General features: G+C 42.0%; 8 protein-coding genes across 8 annotated transcripts; 6 read left to right on the top strand and 2 right to left on the bottom strand.

Annotated features, from left to right (window-relative positions):
* Positions 1–1,431: 1,431 nt before the first annotated feature.
* BDB00DRAFT_787986 (uncharacterized protein) lies at positions 1,432–2,664 on the top strand (the record flags this gene model as incomplete). The annotated part of the gene is made up of 3 exons (XM_053120749.1): positions 1,432–1,883; positions 1,980–2,285; positions 2,379–2,664. 3 exons carry the CDS (start codon positions 1,432–1,434, stop codon positions 2,662–2,664), a joined length of 1,044 nt encoding a protein of 347 aa, XP_052979767.1.
* Positions 2,665–3,011: 347 nt separating this feature from the next.
* BDB00DRAFT_763706 (uracil-DNA glycosylase-like protein) lies at positions 3,012–4,618 on the top strand (the record flags this gene model as incomplete). Its single annotated transcript, XM_053119414.1, has 8 exons — positions 3,012–3,245; positions 3,313–3,367; positions 3,462–3,530; positions 3,624–3,759; positions 3,904–4,013; positions 4,146–4,243; positions 4,363–4,411; positions 4,521–4,618. 8 exons carry the CDS (start codon positions 3,012–3,014, stop codon positions 4,616–4,618), a joined length of 849 nt encoding a protein of 282 aa, XP_052979766.1.
* A 2,657-nt stretch (positions 4,619–7,275) lies between these two features.
* BDB00DRAFT_787984 (uncharacterized protein) lies at positions 7,276–8,722 on the top strand (the record flags this gene model as incomplete). The annotated part of the gene is made up of 6 exons (XM_053120748.1): positions 7,276–7,537; positions 7,612–7,690; positions 7,775–7,889; positions 7,992–8,084; positions 8,163–8,414; positions 8,495–8,722. 6 exons carry the CDS (start codon positions 7,276–7,278, stop codon positions 8,720–8,722), a joined length of 1,029 nt encoding a protein of 342 aa, XP_052979765.1.
* Positions 8,723–8,887: 165 nt separating this feature from the next.
* BDB00DRAFT_374221 (uncharacterized protein) lies at positions 8,888–12,034 on the bottom strand. The gene is made up of 11 exons (XM_053117123.1): positions 11,767–12,034; positions 11,677–11,697; positions 11,527–11,595; positions 11,390–11,461; positions 10,889–11,308; positions 10,586–10,778; positions 10,398–10,489; positions 10,093–10,259; positions 9,924–10,005; positions 9,113–9,797; positions 8,888–9,015 (listed from the first exon to the last, which is right to left on the bottom strand). The coding sequence occupies exons 1-10, from the start codon at positions 11,831–11,833 to the stop codon at positions 9,151–9,153; spliced, it is 1,830 nt and encodes a 609-aa protein (XP_052979764.1). The 5' UTR covers positions 11,834–12,034; the 3' UTR covers positions 8,888–9,015; positions 9,113–9,150.
* A 285-nt stretch (positions 12,035–12,319) lies between these two features.
* On the bottom strand, positions 12,320–14,473 carry BDB00DRAFT_823316 (uncharacterized protein). Its single transcript, XM_053123532.1, has 9 exons — positions 14,315–14,473; positions 14,106–14,207; positions 13,933–14,007; positions 13,764–13,859; positions 13,495–13,638; positions 13,286–13,406; positions 12,992–13,185; positions 12,732–12,906; positions 12,320–12,663 (listed from the first exon to the last, which is right to left on the bottom strand). Exons 1-9 carry the CDS (start codon positions 14,429–14,431, stop codon positions 12,485–12,487), a joined length of 1,203 nt encoding a protein of 400 aa, XP_052979763.1. The 5' UTR covers positions 14,432–14,473; the 3' UTR covers positions 12,320–12,484.
* Positions 14,474–16,768: 2,295 nt separating this feature from the next.
* BDB00DRAFT_823313 (Frag1/DRAM/Sfk1 family-domain-containing protein) lies at positions 16,769–21,057 on the top strand. Its single transcript, XM_053123531.1, has 11 exons — positions 16,769–16,929; positions 17,025–17,070; positions 17,135–17,217; positions 17,283–17,715; positions 17,834–17,984; positions 18,133–18,150; positions 18,243–18,319; positions 18,404–18,449; positions 18,536–19,863; positions 19,963–20,054; positions 20,127–21,057. Exons 1-11 carry the CDS (start codon positions 16,870–16,872, stop codon positions 20,736–20,738), a joined length of 2,946 nt encoding a protein of 981 aa, XP_052979762.1. The 5' UTR covers positions 16,769–16,869; the 3' UTR covers positions 20,739–21,057.
* BDB00DRAFT_907121 (uncharacterized protein) lies at positions 20,966–21,684 on the top strand (the record flags this gene model as incomplete). The annotated part of the gene is made up of 2 exons (XM_053128613.1): positions 20,966–21,273; positions 21,401–21,684. The coding sequence occupies exons 1-2, from the start codon at positions 21,108–21,110 to the stop codon at positions 21,682–21,684; spliced, it is 450 nt and encodes a 149-aa protein (XP_052979761.1). The 5' UTR covers positions 20,966–21,107.
* Positions 21,568–23,068, top strand: BDB00DRAFT_374111 (uncharacterized protein). Its single transcript, XM_053117122.1, has 2 exons — positions 21,568–21,725; positions 21,823–23,068. Exon 2 carries the CDS (start codon positions 21,852–21,854, stop codon positions 22,962–22,964), a length of 1,113 nt encoding a protein of 370 aa, XP_052979760.1. The 5' UTR covers positions 21,568–21,725; positions 21,823–21,851; the 3' UTR covers positions 22,965–23,068.
* Positions 23,069–23,241: the final 173 nt, after the last annotated feature.

Raw genomic sequence — 23,241 nt, 5'->3', positions numbered from 1 at the left:
CCGAAGCCTTGGCTATCCAACGGGAGCAATGTCGAATCGACATGGAACGAGGGCTTGCCGACAACCACTTGTTGAGTATGAATTTGGAAGGCATGGATGAGCTCCCTCGTCCCTATTTTATGAAACGCAAGAGACAGGCACTTGAGAGACTGGAAAAAGCTGAAGCCCATGCTTGTGTTCCTTAATAAATGTTTATACAAAAAAACTCATTTGCTTAAAGTCAAAGTACGGTTTTGTTCATAATGTTTTTTATTAAGAAATAGACTTTTTAAGCACTGTTGCCATGATGAGCCCATAAATGTTCAATGAGATCATTTTTCAATTGATGGTTGTTTTTAATACTGTTATTTTTTAATTTTTTTAATATGTAATGGAATTTTATCCAAATCTCTTGCATGTCTACCACATCTCCAATTTACATAATCTTCATCATCCTTTAATTTGACTTCCATTTAGCAGGTGAACAGTTTCATCTCTGATCTCACTGTAGCGTTGAAAAAATTCCCTCATCGTATTAGGATTCCTCTCAACTACTAATGATGGTACAGGCCCTTTACATCTCACTTCCTCGTGCTCTTCATCTTCATCCGGGTCTTTGCGGCCACTTTCGTTATCATATTATACATGATAATACATGCCTTCATAATATTGGCCAGCTTGTTGAGATCCCAAAGCTTTACTGGAAGTCGGATCACTGCAAATCTTGCTTGTAGGATACCTGAAGGATACACTAGGGGGTTTCACGCTTGGGAATTTCTGCTTCTGGGTTGTGTGAGAAGTAGTCAGTATAAAGTCTATCATGACCTCCGACGCGATTACGGTTGATAGTTCTGCGACCAGGGACAGAACCTCCTCTACCTTTTGGTTTCTCTTCGTCTTCGAATTCTTGTTCGATCACTTCAATGAGACGCGTCAATAAACGTTGGCGAGTGCGTCGTTTGGCATCTTCTTCGAGCATTCTCTTTAATTGCTTCTCCATGTTACTTTAGAGAATAAAATAAAGAATAAGTGGGAGAGTCAAAAGGGATTTTTACAGTAAATTTTTTATTTTGGAACCGCTGGGAAAATATGTGAATTCTATGGTACCCCTATGATAATTGACTCCAAATTTAGAATAGGCCGATGGAGATGCTCTAACTGTGTATTACTGCTTAGCGCAAATAATTTGGAGTGTTGTTTATCCTAAAGCACAACCCCTGTTACGGACTAGCGTAAACTGAGAGTAATGTGTGCTGTTGCATATGCTTACTAATTATTGTTTGAATCGAAACACGCGCCGGCACAATTTTAAAGAACGTGGGTTTTTGAAACGTCTTTTCTCTTGTTTTTTTGCCCAAGTACATGTTGCGAAACCCTTTCTTCGCTAAAAATCTTTGTACATTTGCTATTCGTTCTTTCTCAACTATTACGGCAGGGGCAAACGCAGCGATCATGGTGAAAAACACGCAAGTCATCTTTTCCAGAATTCCAGACAGCTACATCCCGGAGGTTGGAAAGGACATGGCCATCAAAGAAACAGAGTTTGACCTCGACGCGCCACTTTCGAATGGACAATTCATCTTGAAGCAACTTTCTCTCTCTATCGACTCGTATATGCGCGGACGGATGCGCGATCCAAGCGTCAAATCGTATGTTGACGCGTTTGAAATCGGCAAACCCCTGAAATGTGGAACCATGAGTCTAGTTACCAAGTCCAACAACCCCAAATTTAAGGAGGGTGACCTTGTTCAATCTTCAGGCGGATTATTTGAGCAATACACCTTGGTCCAAGACGAAAAGCAGGCCGAAGAATACCAGGTCAAAAACGATCCAAGGGATACCGGACTTCCCCCGAGTTACTATTTGGGCTTATTGGGGATGCCAGGTATGACCGCTTATGTGGGGTAAGTGCTGCACCTATAATACAGAGAACGAGCGCCAAATGAAAGGAACGGTATATGTTTATCAGTTCTTCTCCTATTGCGTCTCCAATGCCTTAGTATGATGAAAATTGGACGCCCAAAGAAAGGCAAAACACTCTACGTCTCTGCTGCAGCAAGCTCCGTGGGTCAGCTTGCAGGTCAAATTGGCAAAGTATATGGCATGACCGTAGTAGGGTCGGCAGGAGCCGATGACAAAACGGTGTATCTCAAGGAAATCGGGTTTGACGAGGCGTTCAACTATAAAAATGACGATATCAGTACTAAACTTAAAGAAGTCTGTCCCAAAGGAATCGATATCTATTTTGATAATGTCGGTGGAAAGACTCTTGAAGCTGCGATTGCAAATTGCAATAATTATGGCCGGTAATTAATAGGTGGCGACGAAAATGAGTTGTAGCGGTGGGAGTTTTTTTTTTCGTGTGAACGTTTAGTTAATGATACTTTGTTTGTCTTTAGAATTGTGGCCTGTGGTATGATTTCTCAGTATGCCGAGCATCCAGAAACTGCACACAATCTCATGCAGATTATTGTGAAGCGATTACGCGTGGAGGGATTTATTGTCAGTGATGAAGCGGATATGAAGGAGCAGTTCCGAAAGGATGTGACACAATGGCTGCTGGATGGAAAAATCAACTACAAAGAAAGTGTCGCAGAAGGAATCGAAAAGGCACCAGAGGCATTGATCGATGTTTTGCAAGGAAAGAACCTCGGTAAACAAATCATCAAAGTCGCTGATGAGTGATTCTCCTCCGCGATGTACTCTAGTTTATTATGCCACCATGAAAAGCGTGTTGAATGAAAAAAAGAAACACGTTTCCATTTACTCCATTACTTTGCTGTGTGCGGCGCGTATGTCGTTGAGGCAATAAACTCCGTCAAAAATGTTTGACACGCTGCGCACGCGAGGCGCGCACTAAACATTCCCCTATTTTAAATTTGACACGAAGACAAAGCAGCTTCTCTACCTTAAATCCTAGAAACGAAATGCAGAACGGCAGCAACAAACGAGCATTGGAAGACGATAATGACAATGCAACTGGCAGTGCGCCCAAGAAGCCTGCCATTGTGCGACAAGCGTCCTTGCTGTCCATGTTTAAGAAAGCAGCGCCCGCAGCAACTGACAAGAAGAATGACACGGCGTCGACGACGACGACGACAGTTGATTCACTTGAAGTTTCAACAAAAGAAAAGCGGGCTACCAAGGACTTATTCACTGATCTTAGTGACGAACTGAAAACCTTGTTGGAACTCGAACTTGACACCTTGCACTACGATTGGGCCAAAGTGTTGAAGGCTGAGCTGACAAAACCTTACTTTACCACGGTACGTTTATCCCTTCTTGATTGAAACGAAAAGGAACCGAATAATACTCATGTATAGCATACCACAGTTGAAAAAGTTTCTGAAGGCTGAAGCAACTGCCAAAAAGACCATTTACCCTCCAGGTAAATGAATAAGGATAAATGAATAGGGATAGATACAACTTATGAAATTATTCTAGACTTACTTAAGCGAGTATGTATATTTCTCTTTCGCTAGGCCCGAAAATCTACAGCTGGACACATTTGACGCCTCCTTCGGAGGTAAAGGTCGTTATCATTGGTCAAGGTAGCGTTGATTGACTCTTTTTTTTAGAAAAGAAATATGGTCAGCATGAGAACAGCGAAAAGGTGATGTTGATTGGTCTCGTCTCTTTCCCAGATCCGTACCACGGTCCGAATCAGGCACATGGATTGTGCTTTTCAGTTGTAAAAGGAGTACGTACCCCACCATCCCTGGAGAATATCTATAAGGCGCTGCGAAATGACTTTCCCGATTTCACAGCACCAAAGCACGGGTAAAGAACAGAATATATGCCAACTAAAGACTAGTGACTACAGCAGTAATAACGCACAACTACCGCCTACTACCTAATGAAAGAATACTTTGGAAAGAAAGTAGTACTGAAATACAAAGCGAACTGCTACGTTGCTTATTGTAGATTTCTTGAAAAATGGGCACATCAGGGTGTGTTGCTACTAAACACATCCCTGACGGTCAGGGCAAAGGAGGCTGGCAGTCATGCTAACCGAGGCTGGGAGAAATTTACAGGTAAGCCATGTATCCTTTTGTTTCTACTTATTGGGAAGGAAGGTGAAAAGAGCGTGTACTTGAGCCAAATAGGATCTGACTGTTTCCATGTGTTTCTCTGTCTTTCTGACGTATATGCAAAATATACCATAGATGCTGTTATCAGACATATCAACGAAAAGAAAGAACACGTTGTCTTTATGCTTTGGGGCGCCCATGCTCAAAGTAAAGGAGCTAAAATCAACAAATCGGTAATAAGCTTTAACGAAGCAAGCAAGGAGTTAGGACGGGGAGATAAGAGAAAGGGATGAGACCAGAAGAAACTAAAACTAGATGCGTGCTGACCGTATCATACATGATCGAATCGTAGAAACATTTGGTGCTCAAATCCGTACATCCCTCTCCCCTCTCTGCTCACCGTAAGCCTGTTTTTTATACTTCAGCAGCATATATTATTGAGAACATGATCGTTTTTTATCTATTTATACGTTTTGCTAAATTACGCGTTATATGACATCTTCTCTATAGGAGGATTTCTCACCTGTGGCCACTTCAAACAAGCCAACGAATACCTGCAACAAAATGCCAGAGACCCAATAAACTGGAACTGTCTCGCTGATAATTAACGGCTGCTCACTGCTGCTGTTGTCATTATGATAATAGCCAAAGTGACCCAGTGCTTGTATTCCTGTCATAATCATTATCTGTAGTTTTCGTATTCGCTTATTTTTATCCGTTCCTGATGAATTTGTATATGTATATTCCAACATCCAAAACATTAAACCAAACAAGAAGCTCTTTCGATCCCGTCTAAATTAATCGGTTTTATTTCTATCTGCGATTTATAGTATCATGATGACCCTGTAGTATAACAGGAAGCATCTTCTTTTGTTGCTGTTACTTGTATGCATATGTTTATGTTGCTGTTCTGTTGTCAATATAAGTTATGTAACCTAACCTACTTCACCGATCATCATTCAAGCGTGAAAATAGTCTTCTGTCTCCTATAAAGATTAAGTAAAGGGACATAAAAAAAACGTCATTTTCTTATAAAGTCGACTGTTTCAATGCGGCTGCTACAACACTCAGGCATGTCATTTCAAGAAAACGCACAACTGTATCTCTTCTTTCTCTTCTTGATGTGTGGAGATCAGTGGGCTTCACTACAGTACATGCTGCAATTTTGTTATGTGCTCCATATAGGTGCCGAAGTTGTTCATTATAGCATACAAATAAGGTTACTATGTTCCCTATAGATGCTTAGTATAATAAAGGAACAAAAGGAAATCAAAACGTGACAGACCAAGTGATGTAGTAATAGTATCGATGTCCTGCCTTCGATTTCCTGGCCAAACTACATCATTTATTTCGCTGTGTGCTGATCTGGCCTCACTGTATAACCACGACAATATGGGACATGCAAAGAGCGTGATATCCATTCAGTAGCTATATGTTAGTTTAGACATCACACCACGATAAACAAGTGGCGTTCACAAAATCGGTCCACATCGCGTTTTAGCTGTCGCGTGCTGATATGTAAGCTAATTGTTCGTCATGATATGCACGAAACATGCATTTATGGATATACACTCTATACCCTCAATCGTGTTACATGGAATCCTGTCAATCATGCCCGCCTTTGAACTGGCTAATTCGTGATGGTCCATGTTAAAAAGGGGCTCCTTGATGTAACTAAACTATATATTTGTTTGTATTTACATAATATAATTTTTTAAAACATCCAACATTTCAAATGTTTTCAAATGCAAGTTCTCAAAATAGTTTTATGAAGCATACACACATCGTGTCAAATCGCCAAATTATAGCGCTCTAGGTATATTGTATATGTGGACAAGCTCTAATTTGAATAATATTATAAGAAAGTTTGAAAGGAAAAGAAACAGATCACTACTACCGTACATGCAGCAGTATAAAAAGAGCACGCACAGTGTACACCTCCTTCTCTTCTCTGCTCACTCTTGAGCAAAATTTGCGTTTACACCAAAGGGCCATTTGGTATTGCAGTCTCCTTACCACAAAAAAATTGGGATGAAGAAAAAAAAGAGTTCAAACGTCATTAGTATAACAGGTAAATAAGGCTGATGACGATAGTGACGGCCACAATCACGTATGCACACCACGCACACTTGCAGCACAACAGCAGCCAAGTGCTCATAGCAAGTAAACTTCAAAAGCGTTACAACAAAGGAGAATAAAACGGTGGTATCAATGGCGGAGGAACGAAAGTGTCATTGTTTCTCGCTGTGGTGCGCGTGAAATAGGAGTGAGGAGGGATGGAGAGAGAGAGAGAGTCAAGAGATGCGTCCGTATATCCAAGGGTGCATGGCACACAAGAGAGAAAGAGAGGGAATATGGGGGATCGGCAAGTGGAACAAGAGAACCTACATAAGCTATACGTCTCATGAAAAATACATCAAACATTGACATGCATTTTCTCTTCGCTCCTCGTCCTCTTTACCTCCCCGCCTCCCTCTTTTACTTTCCCGGATCCTAAGGATAAACCCGCATACGCACTACTAGTAGTACCAATACTATTACGTACTTGATAGCCCTATATCAAATGAAAAGATAAAATTTCGACCGGTTGCATGTGTGTATACGTTTTGTCTGTTTACTACTAGTCACTGCTTCCAAAGTTAATTTTCCCCTCAACCTCCCTTCCCGATAGTCCGTGAATCACATATACTAGGGGAGAAAGTAAGGTGCTGCTAATTCTGGTCTTTCTTGCCTTTCATCTCTTTAATGTAGTGTATTTTCCATGATGGCGTCGAAATTAAAAAAAAGTAGAATATTATATGAATTGTTACGCATGGTGCTGCTTTTTCTTGTCAGATACAACTTTTTCTTAAGGGCAAAGACGTCAAATGGACCCAATGCGGTACGCACTATATGTACAAGAGTTCAGAATAGTAGCAAGGCAGAAAAAAGGAGGCAAAATAATATCATACTGCCAGCTTATATGTGGCTGAATCAGGAGGGAAGGGAGTAGCAAGAGAGAAGCAGAAAATAAGGGGTTAAAGTATCAGTGGAATAGTCAAGGACAGGGAGCGATAATACTCCACCACACAGCATGGTGCACAAAAAACGATGATGGGCATTAAGCAGCATAGCAGCACCAGCAATAGTAGTAGCAGCAAATGGTTATGTGCGCCTATATTGGCTTCAGTGTTTTTTAGGGAGAGCAAAAGATATAAACAAGTACGTGTAAAATAGAAAACACAAAAGATTCTTATTTCTCTTTTGCATCGTTCTCAATTCAAAGATGGATCCAGGCACTCTTGACCCTATTCACAATTCCACTATCGCTGATGAGCTCGTTCAGGCCATGCAGCCCGACACGACCGAGCTGACTTCGCAATTGATCGCCTTGCTTTCTGTCACTGTTATGTGTGTTCTGTTCGGTGTGAAGACATACAACGTTGATTTCAAATACTTGACCTATTCACGATGGCTCGTTATCTGCCTGTACATCAACTCGTGGGGATTCACCTACAGTGCTATTTTGCTTGCTTCGACCAACAATGGTACTATTACAAAAACTTGAACCTCAGACGCAAATTATTTTGAAATTCATACTAAGAAAGGATGTGTGATCTAGGTAACAATATGTCATGTCTGCTTTCCGAGCTTACTTGCGATGTCTTTTACGCAGGAACAAAGCTCACAATTTACTTTTGGTAAAGACACTGCTACGACGATATGCGTTTTGAATTATAAAGTAACTTCTACGAATAACTCAACCCTGAAAATCAATTACATAGGCTGATCGAAAAGGTGTGGGTCGTGTCCGCCGTTCGTAAAGCAAGAATGAAAACATGGTCGTACAAGTTCCATCTTCTTTTGATGACTCCGTTTATCTTCACCTTCTCTCTCATGGTAATGATCGTCCGCTTCGCTCCCCCTCCAGAGAAGCAAGCTTTTCTTTATAACGGACATCAACGACTAACAAACCCTAACTTCTTTCGTGAACGCAATTAGCTTATCTTTCACATTGCCGAACTAAAAGACGACGGTACCTGTATGATTGGTTTGCAGCCAATTGCCAGTATTCCATTGCTGGTCTATGATTTCGTATGTATTTAACCAGCAGATAAAGCTTTCTTCAAAATAACGCGACTAACTCCATACTGTTCTAATTGTCATAATCAGATCTTCAACATGTATATGACGATCCTTTTCGTCAAGCCTCTTGTCCAATCAGGCAAGAGCATCTCCACCGACTGGAAATCAACCCGTCTTCACGACGTTGCACGACGGACACTTGTTGCCTCCGTCGTCTGCTTGCTCATTTCTTTTGCAAACATTCTTGTCTTGACCATCATGAACGGTCGTGAGCGTGGTGTTGTCTGCTTGACTTGCTGCACTATCGATGTGACAATTAACGTCGTTACCGTTCATTGGGTATGTTTGCTAACCTTAACTGTCAGCCTCAAGAAAGGAATGTTAATAACTGGATTGTCACATAATTTCATCGTACTCAGGTCACGAGCAATCCAGCAAGCAAGAAAGCTAAGGATCACATCAACAGCACTTCAAACCCTAATGATACCATGCAAGCCACCTTCTCTGTTGACCACAAGGAAAAGAACGGCTACGGTGTTGGCATGGAGCACAACCCTAGCAACGCGTTTGTCATGGTCACACCCAATGAGGATGATCACGGAAGCCAGTCAACTGCACCGGATTCGAGTCTGCACAAGTCGTTTTAGAAAATTCTAAAATTATACAAGAAAAAAAGCCGAAAAAAGCGTGGTACTGGTATAACGCTCTCTAACTTCTAACGTGTCCACAAACCTCCTCTATACTTTCCTATTGATCATTTCATGATATCCTACACCAACGTTCCTCCTTCACGGCTCACCCAAAATATCGTGTTTCATACTACCTTTACGCTATCTCTACATAATCTACAGCAATATAACAATAGTTTATTTTGTTTGCAGTAATTTATGCTATATCAACATAACCATCCCTACATACTGTATGAGTGGCGAAACAAACTCTATTTAAGTTATATATTTATACGTATATTAATAATAATTAAAAATTACATAAAACATCAAACTTTTTACAGATAGATCAAACTTATTTACACGTACGTATACTACTAGTTCAATTATGATTATGATGACAAGAACTACCGCTTTTGCCCTTGAGGCTGAAAGAAAAAGAGCCTCTTTCTCTTTACATCTTCAGGTGACCCTTTTCTATTATTGTTATTAGTTGACGATGATGGTGATCCTCGTTTGTTGCTGTTGTTGTTATTGTGATTAGAATTATTGCTGTGACTCCCACTTCGTTCTTGATTCTGCAGGTCAAGCGCAAAATGATAATCGGTGTGCTCTTCAATGTTAGTTCGGGGTATCTTCTTGAAGCACTTATCGCAGAACCAGTTATCTGTGTCACCGTCTGTGGTAGTATGATTGGCCTTTTCTTCTTGCAGGATCTTTTTGGAGTAAAAGCTCAAAAGTCCTGTTTTCTTTGGTGGTATCGAGGATGGTGATACTTGCTGTTGAGTAGATGTCACGGATGTCGTAGGCATCGTTATTGATTGTTCCTTGGGAGATTGAAGTCTTTGATGTTCCAAATGTTCCTGCTGCTCCCCTGAACTACTACCAACATCCGGTCGTCGATGTCGCTGCTGCTGTTCAAATAATTTAGCGATGCTATGATTGGTAGCTGACTGGTCCATAACTAAACCAGTTGCTTGTAAGGACATCCCTACGCAAGGGGTCGCATCTTCTATAGGGCCAAGTAGATCGATCGTTTTTTGAGTCAATTTATCTATCAGTTTTAAATTATATACAGAAAAGAGGAGTCACTTGCATTAGTCTCACCTTCCTTCCATAATCATGATGAAAAAAAAAATAAAGCATTTAGACAAGTTTTTTTTTTTTGCTATTCCCTTACCAGGACTTTTCATGCTATCTCGACTTAACATTGGACAAGATTTTGTTCTGTAAGCCGTATCCTGAGTAGTTCGTAAGGACAGCTAATGTTTATAGCGGATATTAAGTTCTTTGACTTACAAACATATTACGCACACAAATCTTTATCAAAGATCTCAAAGTGGACTTACTGATATAGTTCGGGGCCATTGTTGAAAATCTTCAAAGTTCGTCAATATCCGATTGTGCAGTTCAGCAGAAAGAATACCCATCCATCTGTACATATCCTCTGAGGTTCGAACCGGAGGCCGGTGAGATTTAGACGCCATAAGCGATTTAGGGGCTTTCGTCACATTAACTACCAAGATGAAAACATAGAATATTGCACATCCGCATACACAGACACGTATCATGCTAACAAAATTAAGCATACACAACAACAACCATTTTCGAGCCTACATCACCAAAAATATTCTTCTCTCCTCGAAATAATTACCCTCTTCTTCATCATCTCCGCGCACAACATTGTAAATCCACAAGCCTGTGGATTCACCAAACCGTTTCTGAAGATCTTCCAAGTCATATTTCCTATGAAACATGCCAGATTGTGTACAGGGAGGAGGATAGATACTTGTTACTCATGTAATACTGGTTGTGTTCAATAAGAAGAGTAACATGCCTTACCAAACATCACCGGCAGTTTCGATACCCAATTCGCTCTCAACTTCATTGCCCAACTTGCCGCCCAAATTTCTGATTTTGGTAAATGGAATCTCGCGCATAAATTCCATTGCTGCTGATTTCCGCAATACTGTTTGTTTGTTGGGCTTATTACGACTTGAGCACAGTTTTGCAACAACTTTGCAATGAGCAATACCTTTAAACATGCAGTAAAAGAGACAGTTGTAAAGTAGATTGAGTGAGCAACACGCGTAGTATTAATCACCTATGTCTTTTTGTTTCTCACAATACCATCGCCTCACTTACCAGCAGAACACGTATAGTGAAGCTCATCAAAGATTTCTTGCCGAATTTCCTTTGCGATTTTTGCACCTACAGCGAGTTGAAGATCCTGCCATGTTGTGGGACCTTCTCCACCCATAGCGACACCGAGTTCGTCCCAATTGATAGGCACATCACACACGTCATCGTCAATTTTATCCAATAAATGAGGTAGATATTCTTGCATGATACGTTCGTTTACTTTGGTCGTCATATCCATAAATCCTTCATCCGAACCGATTTTCTGAATCGTGTCGCAATATTTTCTGAAAATAGCAAAGATGCGTTTGGAAGCTTGCCGATAAGGATCTAGCGATACTTTGTGGGTTGATCGATTGGGATTTGGATAATAATGCGGTTCTTGGTCATCTGGACCGTACGTAGCAACATGGACGAACGTAATGTCTATGTATGCACATATGTGTAGAGTATTGTTTTAAAAGAAAAGCTCGCTTATACATGGTTTTCTTGTAGTTAAACACATACCAGGACAAGCCTTTTTTGCTTCAACGACATTTGCCATTCGCTGAACCCCAGCTTTTCGCGCAGCATAGTTCACTATTTCAAAGTTTAAGATAAAGTCCTCATTCTTTTTACAATGTGACGAATGGTATGCGTTTTACCTGCAATTAAACCATGCCATTGCTGTACTGCTACTGGCTCTTCTGACGAAAGACCCAGACGTACTTGCTCTATAGTAATTTTAAAATATTTGTAAGCGAGTACTTCGGCATTCACTGGTACTGTGTTGTAGTAGGCGAACGAAACTTTACCAACTTGACAATAGAAGCAATCTTGAATGTAGGAAAAAGCGCGTTAATAGGAAAGTGTATATTTGCAAACCTTTCTTTAAAAAGATATACCCAAATCAATGTGCACAATGCAACGAGACCCTTTCAGGCTTGGTGGCAACTCATTACGTGCTTGCATTCAAATTACGAGGTTTTAACAGTGGCGGAGGAATATATGAAATAAAGGGAAACGCGAATTGGGCGGCGCGAAATACAAAAAATTGGAATATCGCGTTCTGTTTCATAGTAGAGCGCGACAAGGAGTATGGTTGCACAGCATTGTGCTGTGATTTTACTGTTTCTATGTGTTTCTGATGCTAATCAACATTTATACAATACCTCTCTCTTCATTTGCGAGAATAAATTAGTGGATGTTAGATTCATAAAGGCCTATTATCGCCGGTCTTCTGAAAAAGTACGTTACCTGCATCGCGACTCATAGAATTACCTTGTCAACCATTTTTGAAGTAGTATAGGAGATATAAGATGCATATATGACAGATATACAAAATCGTTTTGCTCAAGATACATCGCAAGTCAGACGAAAAGCTCTGTGTTATTATACCCAGATATGCTTTTTAGAGTCTGTCTCAGTGATTGTTGACGATTCAATCCTTCAAAATGGTATTTTAACAAAACTACGCTTTAAAAATTTAATAACAACAAGTTGAAATGTTACTTTATATAATGGAGCGCAAATGAGGGGATAGAGAGAGAGAGAAATGTACATAATCTTTCATACAAAAAGTATCGACTTGCTTCTTTTTTTATTTTATTCTTATTATTTACTTTATTTGATACCACCGCCCTGGACAGTGGCGACCTTGCACTGGACAGGTTCGCCAGAAGCGGTCTTGATAAGGAAGGGCTTGTCTTGGTAGTAAGCGAGCGTATCCTCCTTGGTGTTGAAGTCGGGCTGGACAGCCTCGAAGTATTTCTTCTTGGGAGGAAGCACCTTCTCAGGTTCGCCTGAAGTACACACACAATATGTTAATATTACGATCGCTTTTGCTTTATCTGTTCGTCTCATCCAGTACCTTCCAATCCTTCAATGTAGATTCTGTCACCAGGCTTAACCTTGCTGGTATCAACAGGCGACAACAGTTCGACCTTGCTGCCATCGGGAGCCGTGGCGCAGAGAACCATACCCTCAGACTTGATACCACGCATGCTGGCAGGCTTCAAGTTGGCCATGACAATAACCCATCGATTCTAATGGTTTTCCAAAAATCAATATGGATTTGATCTCTCCCCACCATTTGAAATAGCCAATATGTATGATGACATGATACAATACCTGCATTTCTTCGAGAGGATACCACTTGACGAGACCAGAAACAACGGTACGGTAGACTCCCTCACCATCACCCATATCGATTTCTTCAACGTACAAAGCGTCGGCAGCTTCGTGCTTCTTGCACGAGCGGATATAACCAACACGGATATCGAGTCGAGTGAAGACGGGCTGTTCGGGAGCAGCAGGCTCGGCAGCTATTTTGGGTATACAGCATATTTGTTAATACCTGCTTCATCTCTGTTTCTACCCGCTAACGTATGTTGATATGTTGAGTAATAATAAACGACACTTTACGCTTCTTTTCCTTCTTTTCCTTCTTCTCTTTCTTGTCCTTCTTATCCTTCTTGCCACCTTCTTCCTTCTTTTCGGCTTCCTTCTTATCGCCCTTCTTGTCACCCTTCTTCTTATCTGCCTTCTGTAAAAACATCGATGCAAACCGTGTTGATATTGAGCATTCATTCTAATCCAACCAAAAGCCAAAAAATGAAGATTTGACAGCTTACAGGAGCAGCAGGCTCAGGAACGTCATCCAAATTGACTTCTAAAGGAGCAAAGTCGTTGACCAAGTTGTTCTTAACGATAACGACGTTCTGGATCAAATCGAACCATCGCAATACGTTGGGAGTGGTGGTAACTCTGAGGTTTTTCTATTTTGCAATTATAAAATATAGCACACGTTTAATATAAACATACCCATAAGAAACAGCATGTGCACGTATAAAACTGAATCATTCTTTCATGCGATTTAACATCGCCACGCTTAATAACTTACAGAGACATGGTGGACATGAGCAAATACGATTAAATCAGCCAAGGAAAGCTGGTTGCTGACCAAGAAGGTGCGGGTAGTCAAGTGACCGTTCAATTTCTGAAAGCCGTTTATGTATCACGTCAACCATAGCTGTTTAAGCATGTTGTCAATATGTATCCGTCGCTATTACCTGAAGGGCAGCATGGACTTCCTTAGAAGCCGCACTCTTGAAAGTAGTGGTAGCCCAGTTAGACCATTCTTCAACCTAAATAATGTATTATTTAGCTCTCCGTTTCTCAAATACACACCTTCTCTATTAAACCTAAAAGACGCGCTATTTTTCCATAGTTTCAAGCTACTCACCTCAGCTTGGTTTTCCTTGCCATCGCCCAAAAGCTCAGGCTTGGTTTTCGAAGCAAGGAACTTGCAAATGGTTGTAATGCCATCGACCTTTTCACCAGACACCTGGATGCAAAGAATTTTCACCAGTGAACATCACTTAAGTCTTCCATTCAACCGCGAATTCATATAGCAGAAATCTGTCAGTTCTTTTTTCCAGCGTTTTTATTTACCTCCAATGAAATATCAGTGGCAGTTTCAAGTTTGGCAACACCTTGAGATTTTGTGTATTTATAGACTAGAAGGACATCCTTGGCCGCACTCTCGGGTAGTCGTAAAACTGCTGCCATTTTATAAGTATTGAAAAAAGTACAGTGGAGAACACTTTAAACGGGTTTCGTGGCGTGAGACCTAATCAAATTGACTCAGAACAACCACCGCAATGTGGCTTGGCCTTGAATTTCTCGAAGTTAATAGAGGTTCTAAGTCTAAATCTCTACCTACTAGTGCCCAGTTTATAATTATAGTTATCCTATTAGCAAGTACATATATAGTGAGCTACTTTGAAATAAAGAAGCAAGGGCAGGCAGTAACACGGTCAGCGCAAACATTCGTTAGAATGCATCACTTGCATAGGAGCTCATCGAGACTCCGGTTCTTTTCTTAGCAGTGGTTGAGCATATAATAATAAACATATATAATTCGTCTCAAAGATCATTGATAGTCTAGCTTATATTGAGTATACATACTTAAGTTGCTTCTGACAAGAAGAAGAAACCCTCGATTTCCAGGGAATATCATATTATAAATTTGAGCTACATACTACGCTAATTGTTTCTGTATTATCATCCCTACTACTGATCACTACGACGCATAGCTTCACTACTACTACTGTACACAGTACATGAAATGGAATTTTCTCATATGCATTCCTTCTTCCTATTTATGTTGCTCCAATTTGCAGTATTAGTACTATAGCCGTTATAAAAAGAATTGATCGTCTTGTTATTATGCCTTTACCTCATCAACTACTAGAAGCACAGATAGTCACGATACACTAGATACAATTGAGCGCTCTATGTACAGTATATGTCACTCAACAAGTTAAGTATTGATATTGATACCGATGTGCTGACACTTTAATTGTTGATGATGATGTCGTTTGCAATAATAGCTACCTAAAATCATGCTATCGCGCTGATAAGCCAAGAATCTAACAGAAGCAGAAAAGGAGGAGACTATAAAGTAAAGGCGACAGGAACGTGGGGGCCGAGACACATGCGTTGCTGGGCCCTATTGACGTTCTACATAATCATATGTCCCCTATTTCTCTTTTATTCTCTAACCTCGTTTCCGATCGCTTTCAATATTGAATTTAACCTTCCGTAGTCTCTCCTTCGCCTTAACATTTTTCCCATTGTACGGGTTCTTTTCAGTTGTGGTATCCCTCATTTATAAATATTCTCCTCCTAAATACCGCAAGAAAGCGACCAATAACACAAGCAAGGTCACTAAGTCTTCCATAAAAAATAAAAAATTTACATTTGAACTAACGTCCTATTAAGTAGGCTATTGCTCTCTAAATCAATCTACATCTTTTAATGAAACTCTAATATTTAGTAGTCATGGGAAACGTTTCTCGCCAGGCTAATTTCGATTCCTTGCTGAAGATAAAGACAATTGGTTTATGATAAACCTTTTCACCGGAGAGACAATAATTCATGCCAGGGAAAGCAGGGAAGAGCGCTCACTGCTCTTTCATGCGCTATACGTCTTGAAGCAATCAACGAGATATATGATAATATCAGTTAAGTAGTCTCAGGAAATATGTATGTATAGTTTGTTTATCCGGATACCGATGCTTGCATGTGAATTTGATTGATAGCAGTAATGTTGACGCCTTGCGCATAGCGATTCAGCTCAAATTGTTTGACTGACCGATGAAGAAGTAGAGTATGACGTCTTTACTGCTGCCAATTTGTAATTCATGTTGAAAGTAAAAAACGACAACCACGGTTGCACTAAAGTACTGCATTTTCACTCAAATACTTTCCTCTACGTGTTACTCGAGATATACTATCATATTGTGACATCAAACTTATAAAGCATCAGCTCTGCACAAGAAGTGAGTATACTGTAATCTTAATTCATTAGTAGCGGTGTATTTTTAAAACAACGTAGCAGTGGCTACAGTTGTCGACATCTATTGTACCTTGATGAACTCTGCAGTAATAAAGCTCGGACTATGTAGAGATTTATATAGCAGTCGATGACTCACCAATATATCGTGAAGGATATTTTGTTTTACCTGTTGATGATACAGGTGGAATAAAATTGTGCTACTCTGGTGACGGGAAGTAGTATATGCTTCTCGACATAAAAGTATATTACTGCATATACAACAATTGCTATTGCTTGTCGTTACCACAATTTCAACGAAGCGTCATGTAAGAGATCGGGGCTGTAGAAGCAGCTTCATGAGAGTATTACTTATTGGCTACATGTAGCACCTGTATCAACCTCCATGGCATGTACAATGCCAGCTAACGTCAAATGTGTGCAAGGCGTTTTCAGTTAAATCGTATGATAAACCTAAAGAGAGGAAGCTGTTCATGCATCCGATAGTATTCTGAAAATGGAAATTAAGGAGCGTGCCCTGTGCTGTCTGTAATTAGGCTGACTGCTTACTTTATTTGAAATACCTCTTTCCTACCCTTTTTTTACCCTCGCTTTTTATAAACTTCTTCAAGGGGATTTGGCGCCCTCCGATTTTTGATTCCTGCTCGCGATGGCTGAAAAATCAAGTTTTTCGGCTACCACGAGTGTCCAACCTAGTGTTCTCACAAAGGTAGAATGATAATGCACGTTTCGAACGTATATAAAATAAGCAAGACGTGTTTGATGACTCATCTGACAACTCTTTTTGTATTCAATTTCTGACAGTTTGGCGCTAAGCACGTTTCTTACGCGCATACCGTTTGTGCCTATAGTAGCGTATCACAATGAAGCGTGGTTCCAACAAGATGAAACATTAACGTAGTCGTTGTCTATAGGTGCATTTCTTCTCGCGTTAGCCGTTGGCTGTTATACACATTACTACAAGATCGTCCGCAATGAACACTTCGGATACCCGATTGTAAGGGAGGATCTATACGAGAAGGTGTGGAAGGAAACAAAAAACTTACTAAAGGAACAATATAGGAGTGGTTTCCTAGTGTCAGTGCAACCACTGGCGACCGTTACCCTGCGCGTGCCATTTTCCAAATTCTGATAGCCTTGACGTCAGGACCTCGTTTTGCACTTGTTGTTCTGTGGTACCTATACACGACACGATCGAGCTACTCCAGCTCGCGTGGGTTTGGCAAGTTCTTGCTTATTGTCGGCATTCTTCGGACGGTTTCCTGCGGCGGTTGGGTTTACATTACCTCTACGGATGACCATCTTACCCATGATATTACAATGATTACATACCTTGTCTGCACTCTGCCGTGGCAACTCGGAGTGATCTATACTAGTGCACGCAACAATCCTCAGGCGCTCAAGTGGCGACGTATCTTGACGGCGGCATTCTTCACTACCTTGCCACCCATGATTTATTACTTTTTGCAGCACAAGGTTCAAAAAGTGCCCGGTGGTAAGTACAAATGGATTTGGAAGAGGACTTGGACTAGGCTTATAAAAACTTGGGAAACGAGAGGAGTAGGGTTATATAGATGACCGTGATGATGCTTACATGCATGTACTTTTACCAGCCTATACGACATATGCCTTCTTTGAGTGGTCGTTGATCTTGTACGATGTCGCATTTGATGCTGTGACCGCACTTGACTTCCAGACCTTTGAATTGGCCGTCGTTGATGTCTCAGGTGGCCATGCCGGTGCAGTCCCAGTGACTAAGGAAGGGTATGCATTCAATGTTTAGTTTAATATAAGAAGAGAACGGCAGTGATCTTGTAAAGATTATATTTACAATATAACATTTTTGTAATCATTATATATCTCACTGTTTATATTATGTTTATTAAAAAATGTGGGGATTTTCTGATTATAGTTCGTCCAAGATTGGAAGGTAAGCATCGTGGGATCCGAATATATGCAAACAAAGCATTAGACGCTGACTCTTCTGTGTTCGTGTGCATATATGGATATCTTTGTGTATAGCCCTGAAGATAGCATTTCGCCATCATTCTTGCGTAGCCTGGTCAATTTGCGAGGATATGTCTCTGAAGTGTATTTGGGTACGTGTAAATATGGTGGTTTTAGAGAGTACGAACTGCGACACGATCATGCAAACAACTACTGACCGTGTATCTATTATAAAGCTTTTGTGTTCTGGTCCATGTTGACATCTTTGGCACTTTTAATTTGGTAACTTTCCAATGTAAAGATAAGCCTTCTTTCTAACAATGGATATAGTGTATGCTGAGCGAAATATGTTGTATGAATTAAATTAGGTACTTTCCATTGTGGCACATGGGTATATCCGGTTACGAAGCATTCCTTTTGATTACGATCTCACCAATGGTTTTGGGCATTCGTCCATTGCGCCGCGTGATGGCCAAATATCGTGGCGTGTTCCATATCTTGTCATTGGTCGGTCTCGCCTCATACCTTCAGCAAGACCCTGCCTTGCGTCTGACGATGACAGCGTGCGGTTTGGGATTGAGTGTAACCACCTGGATGGCCACATGGTTCGAAGCACGCGCACACGTTGGCAGCTTGGAACGCTCTATCCTGATTTGGGGTGTTGGTTTGCTGATGCACAACGTCGTCAAGATGGCCTGGTGGACCGAGAACCCTATCTGGCCAATTATGCACGCTGCCAACGGTGGATGGAATGAAATCGGTATTGTCCTTGCTTTTGTTGCGTCCATTGAAGTCATTATTCGCGACGTAACTTCACCAACTGCACCTGAACACGACTTATCCGAATCGACCAGCTCTTCGCCTATTTCTCCTGGCGCCAATGGTAGCGGCAACAGCAGCTGGTTGATGGCTGCTTCCGGCTTTGGCGCGGTCTTGTTTGCCCTTCATTCGATGTACACTGATTCCTCAGCAATCATGCGATACACCGTTGATGGTTATCCCAACTACGGTCCAGAACCTATACCATGGGGTGTTGCCACCATTACAGCACTTACTGGCGGTCTTTTGGTATCTTCTTCGCGCCGCTTAACGACGAGTCCAGCCTATTACGTTGTGGGATGTCTTGCATGCGCAGCATTCTACTGCTTTTCTGCCTGGAAGGCCTATTATGCCGGTCTCGTTCTCGGCTTTTACCTGATGTCGGTCATGCCTGCATTGGCACGCGCTATTACCACTCACCCGCCATTCAAAACCCTATTCACAGCATTCATGGTATACAACTTGCTCTGTTTGGCCCATGTGTGGGTCGTTGCTTACGCCTTTGTGCCCGCAGGTGTTTACTTGCGTGAGCGTATCCACTGGGTCCTTGGTGCAGTGATGTTCCTTATTGGATGCGGCGTAGTCAATGCACGCAAGCAGGCAACATGGGATGTGCAATTCAAAAAGATGGTGCAGCTGCATATTGTTAAATCTGCGCGTTCATTGACACGTGTTGCGTCATTGTTTGTCGTTGTTGCCTCGGTGCTGGTTGCTGCCAATCGTTCGTTCTCGGCCGTCACTCCAGCGCCCTACCATCCTGCCGAAAAATCATTCAATGCTGCCATCTGGACCATTCACTTTGCTCTCGATGATGATATGTGGGCCAGTGAAATGCGTATGCGCGACGTCATTCAGGAACTGGAGTTGGATGTTGTTGGTAACGTATATTGAAATGGGTGAAAGAAGAAAGTGTGCGTGTGCGTCAATAATTGGATGTATCAGAACGGAATTGCTGAGCTTATCGAATGTGTTGTAGGTCTCCTTGAATCGGACACAATGCGTATCATCATGGGTAACCGCGACTGGGCACAGTTCCTGGCGGAAGATCTGGGCTACTACGTTGACTATGCAAGTTTACTCTAAATCTGAATCTGTCATATGACGTGTGAGAGATCTGTGCTAATTTTATTACTCCAACAGGGACCGTCCACTATGAAGCATACCTGGGGCTGCTTGATGCTGTCCAAATTCCCTATTCTCAAATCAGAACACCACTTGCTGCCATCGCCTGTCGGTGAGTTGGCCTGTGCCATCCACGCAACCCTGGATGTGTATGGTCAGCCTGTAGATTTTATTGTTAGCCACAATGGTCAGGAAGAAGACCCCGAGGACAGACGCCTGCAGACTACTGAGCTTGCACGCGTCATGCGCACGAGTCCGAATCCATTTGTGTTTTTGGGCTACGTCGTTACCAAGCCCAAGCAACCGCTCTACTACACGCTGTTTGATGACGGCGACATGAATGATATTGACCCGACGGATTGGGACCGTTGGTGCCAGTACATTGGCTATCGTGGTTTGCGACGTGTTGGCTATGCCAGAGTCAGCCACGGCAAGATCACAGATACTGAAATCCAGACGGGCAAGTTCCAGGTTGTGGAGACTCCTCGCGATTACTGGAAGGCGTCGTACGATCGAGTGGACGAGTCGCAAGTACCAGCAGGACTGCGGTATCCGACCATGTTCCGTGGACGGGGCGTGCGTGGACATCGCTACCATGTCTTTAACGAGCCTCGCTACTTTATCCACTAGTAGTCTCGAGTTGATATCTTGTGTCCTCCCTCTGAGTCTCACTTGTCATGCAGTGGGATTTTGTCTTTTTTCGTCAATTGTTGTTGTTATTATTATTAATATTAATACTTTTACTAGGTTTTTTTCCTTCTTTTTCTGTAAAACTTAAAAAAAAATGCATGGCCCATTTTTTATCAAAAGGCCGATACTACAGTACTATTATAAGCTCTGTGTTCCCTTCTCCTTTCTCCCCACAACTCTCTCACACCCCCAAATCGTCGTCGTGAGGGCGCCGCATGACCGGTTTTTTTCCCTCTTCATAAACTGTTTTGAGTTGAGCCAAGAATCTTTTCCTTCTTTCTCTACTGTCTTTGAATTCCCTATTCAATCATGACACTTGCCAATCTCGACCAAGTTCTTACGCACTACATATTATCGACCCATCCACTCAACGGGTCCATCACCGACCTAACAAACAAGAACACAGGCGAGCTTGCATACATAAAGATCCGGCATAAGGTGGCGAACATGTATGCTATTAGTTTAGTGGATCCCAGTAAGCTATCCTTTTTCTGCGCTCTTGTTCCAATTGAACGAACTGCCCATGTGCTCATAAAACGGTTACTACACAACTTCTTTCTAACCATACGAACAACAACAAAAAACAAAATTTCAATAAATAGAAACGTTTGTAGCGTATGCTGAAACGCATTGCAAAAGCGCCACCAGCCGTTCGCGCAACATTGTTCTTCACTGCGGCGATGAACAGCATAAAGACGATAAGGAAGTAACGCTTAGGGAAACATCCATATTCGGTTTTGAATGGTGCTTTGAATGGGCTGGTGAGCAATATCGATGGTACGTTTTCTGGCAGTGTGTGGCTGGATATAGCTCCCACTATCTCTCTGTTTTCTTCTGTCTTGCTGATACACCTAGCGTCTCCAATAACACACAACAGGATCCGTGAAAGTCGTCTAAGCGGCTCATTGGAATGCCGACGTAAAACAGGTAAGGTTATAAGTGTTTAATCGCGCGTGCAGAAAAAAAAAATTGATCCGAAATGGACTATCCCTGACATGCAACATTATAATGGATGGATCACTAGGCAGTAGCGACGTCTGTGTGGCACAGTACATGCCCCGTGGCATCAAAAATGAGTATTTTGGTGTGCTTTCAGTGCCCGTGTACAGCATGTCTGGACTCGACGATCGACAGCGCCGGGGGCTCGAGCTTGTCCTGTGCATATCGTTGTTGACGATGCTCGACAAGTCCGACGAAAGCAGCTGGATAATGAAGCGCAATAGTGTGAACAACAACAGCAGCAGCGATACCCAGATCGAGCCATCGGAATTACCCACACCTTCCAACAGCAAGAAAGACGAGCAGAAGCGTATGAAAATAGAGCGTGAGCTGCAGCTTATGCTGGAACGTGATATACGACGATCCCAGAAGCAGATTCTACATGAAGATAGCACAAACAACAACTACCATTATAAGAAAGCGTCCTCCTCCAAAAACAACAGTCCTCAAGTTTCGCCCATTCCTACGCCGACAACGTCAACGAAAACATCCACAACAAAAACAACACTGACACGCCAAAAGTCAGCTTCGGTACTCCGTGATCGTCTCGCAAATAGCTCATTGGCAAATATGAAACACCTCGACGCGACTGCCACCTTGCAATTGCCTGCTGCCGCTGCTAACAACACCATGGCCCCCCTCGAAAGTTTGTTTTCGTCGCTGCCGCCACAACAACAATCGCAGCAGCAAGTCAATCCACCAGTATCAGCACCAGCAACGAACAAATCCCCCTCTTCTGCCCCCCATTCAGCCTCGACCAGCCCTGCCACAACCCCGACTGCGTACTATCCAAGCAACCCGCTGCCTTATTTTCATTACTACGCACAGTCGTCTTCGGCTTCCTCCGGAGCAGCTAAAAGTAGCAGTAATGGTAACGTTGTACAGTCGCAAAGTAAGACGTCTGTTCGATGGGATCACCATACCCAGCAACAACAACAACTACAGCAGCAGCAGCCCAACAATGTCTCTAAGCGACCTACTGCCCAGCGACGTGTTTCCACAGGCGACCAAATTTTGCACCACTATCCAATGCGCATGTACGCTCAAATGCATCATCATCATCAGCAACAGCAGCATCACCATCACCATCAGCAGCAGCAACATCAGCAGCATATCCAGCAGCAGCAACGCTATGTTCCAGATTACTACAATTACATGTATCAGTAATAATAAAGAAAAAAAAGCAAAAAAGAAATATTTGTTGTTTGTTTTTTTTTTGTTTAATGCCTACCAGCAAGAGAACCCTTTTAATAAAAAGTAATTCACCGACTGGAATCACCTAGAGGTCTGGACCTTTACTCTATTTAATGAGACCCCATCATAATGATGATGGGACAAGGAAGATGATTTTGATGATGATACGGCTTTTGGCCCCAGGAAAATGATGAGACAGACTATTTGACTAGTGGACATCATCCGACTGCAGACGTCTATGACAGCAGCA

The sequence above is a fragment of the Zychaea mexicana genome, assembly GCF_025766255.1.
Source record: "Zychaea mexicana strain RSA 1403 chromosome Unknown BDB00scaffold_36, whole genome shotgun sequence".
Classification (NCBI taxonomy): domain Eukaryota; kingdom Fungi; phylum Mucoromycota; class Mucoromycetes; order Mucorales; family Lichtheimiaceae; genus Zychaea; species Zychaea mexicana.
The sequence above is the reverse complement of the archived record's forward strand: the minus strand, read 5'-3'. Positions and strand labels throughout refer to the sequence as shown.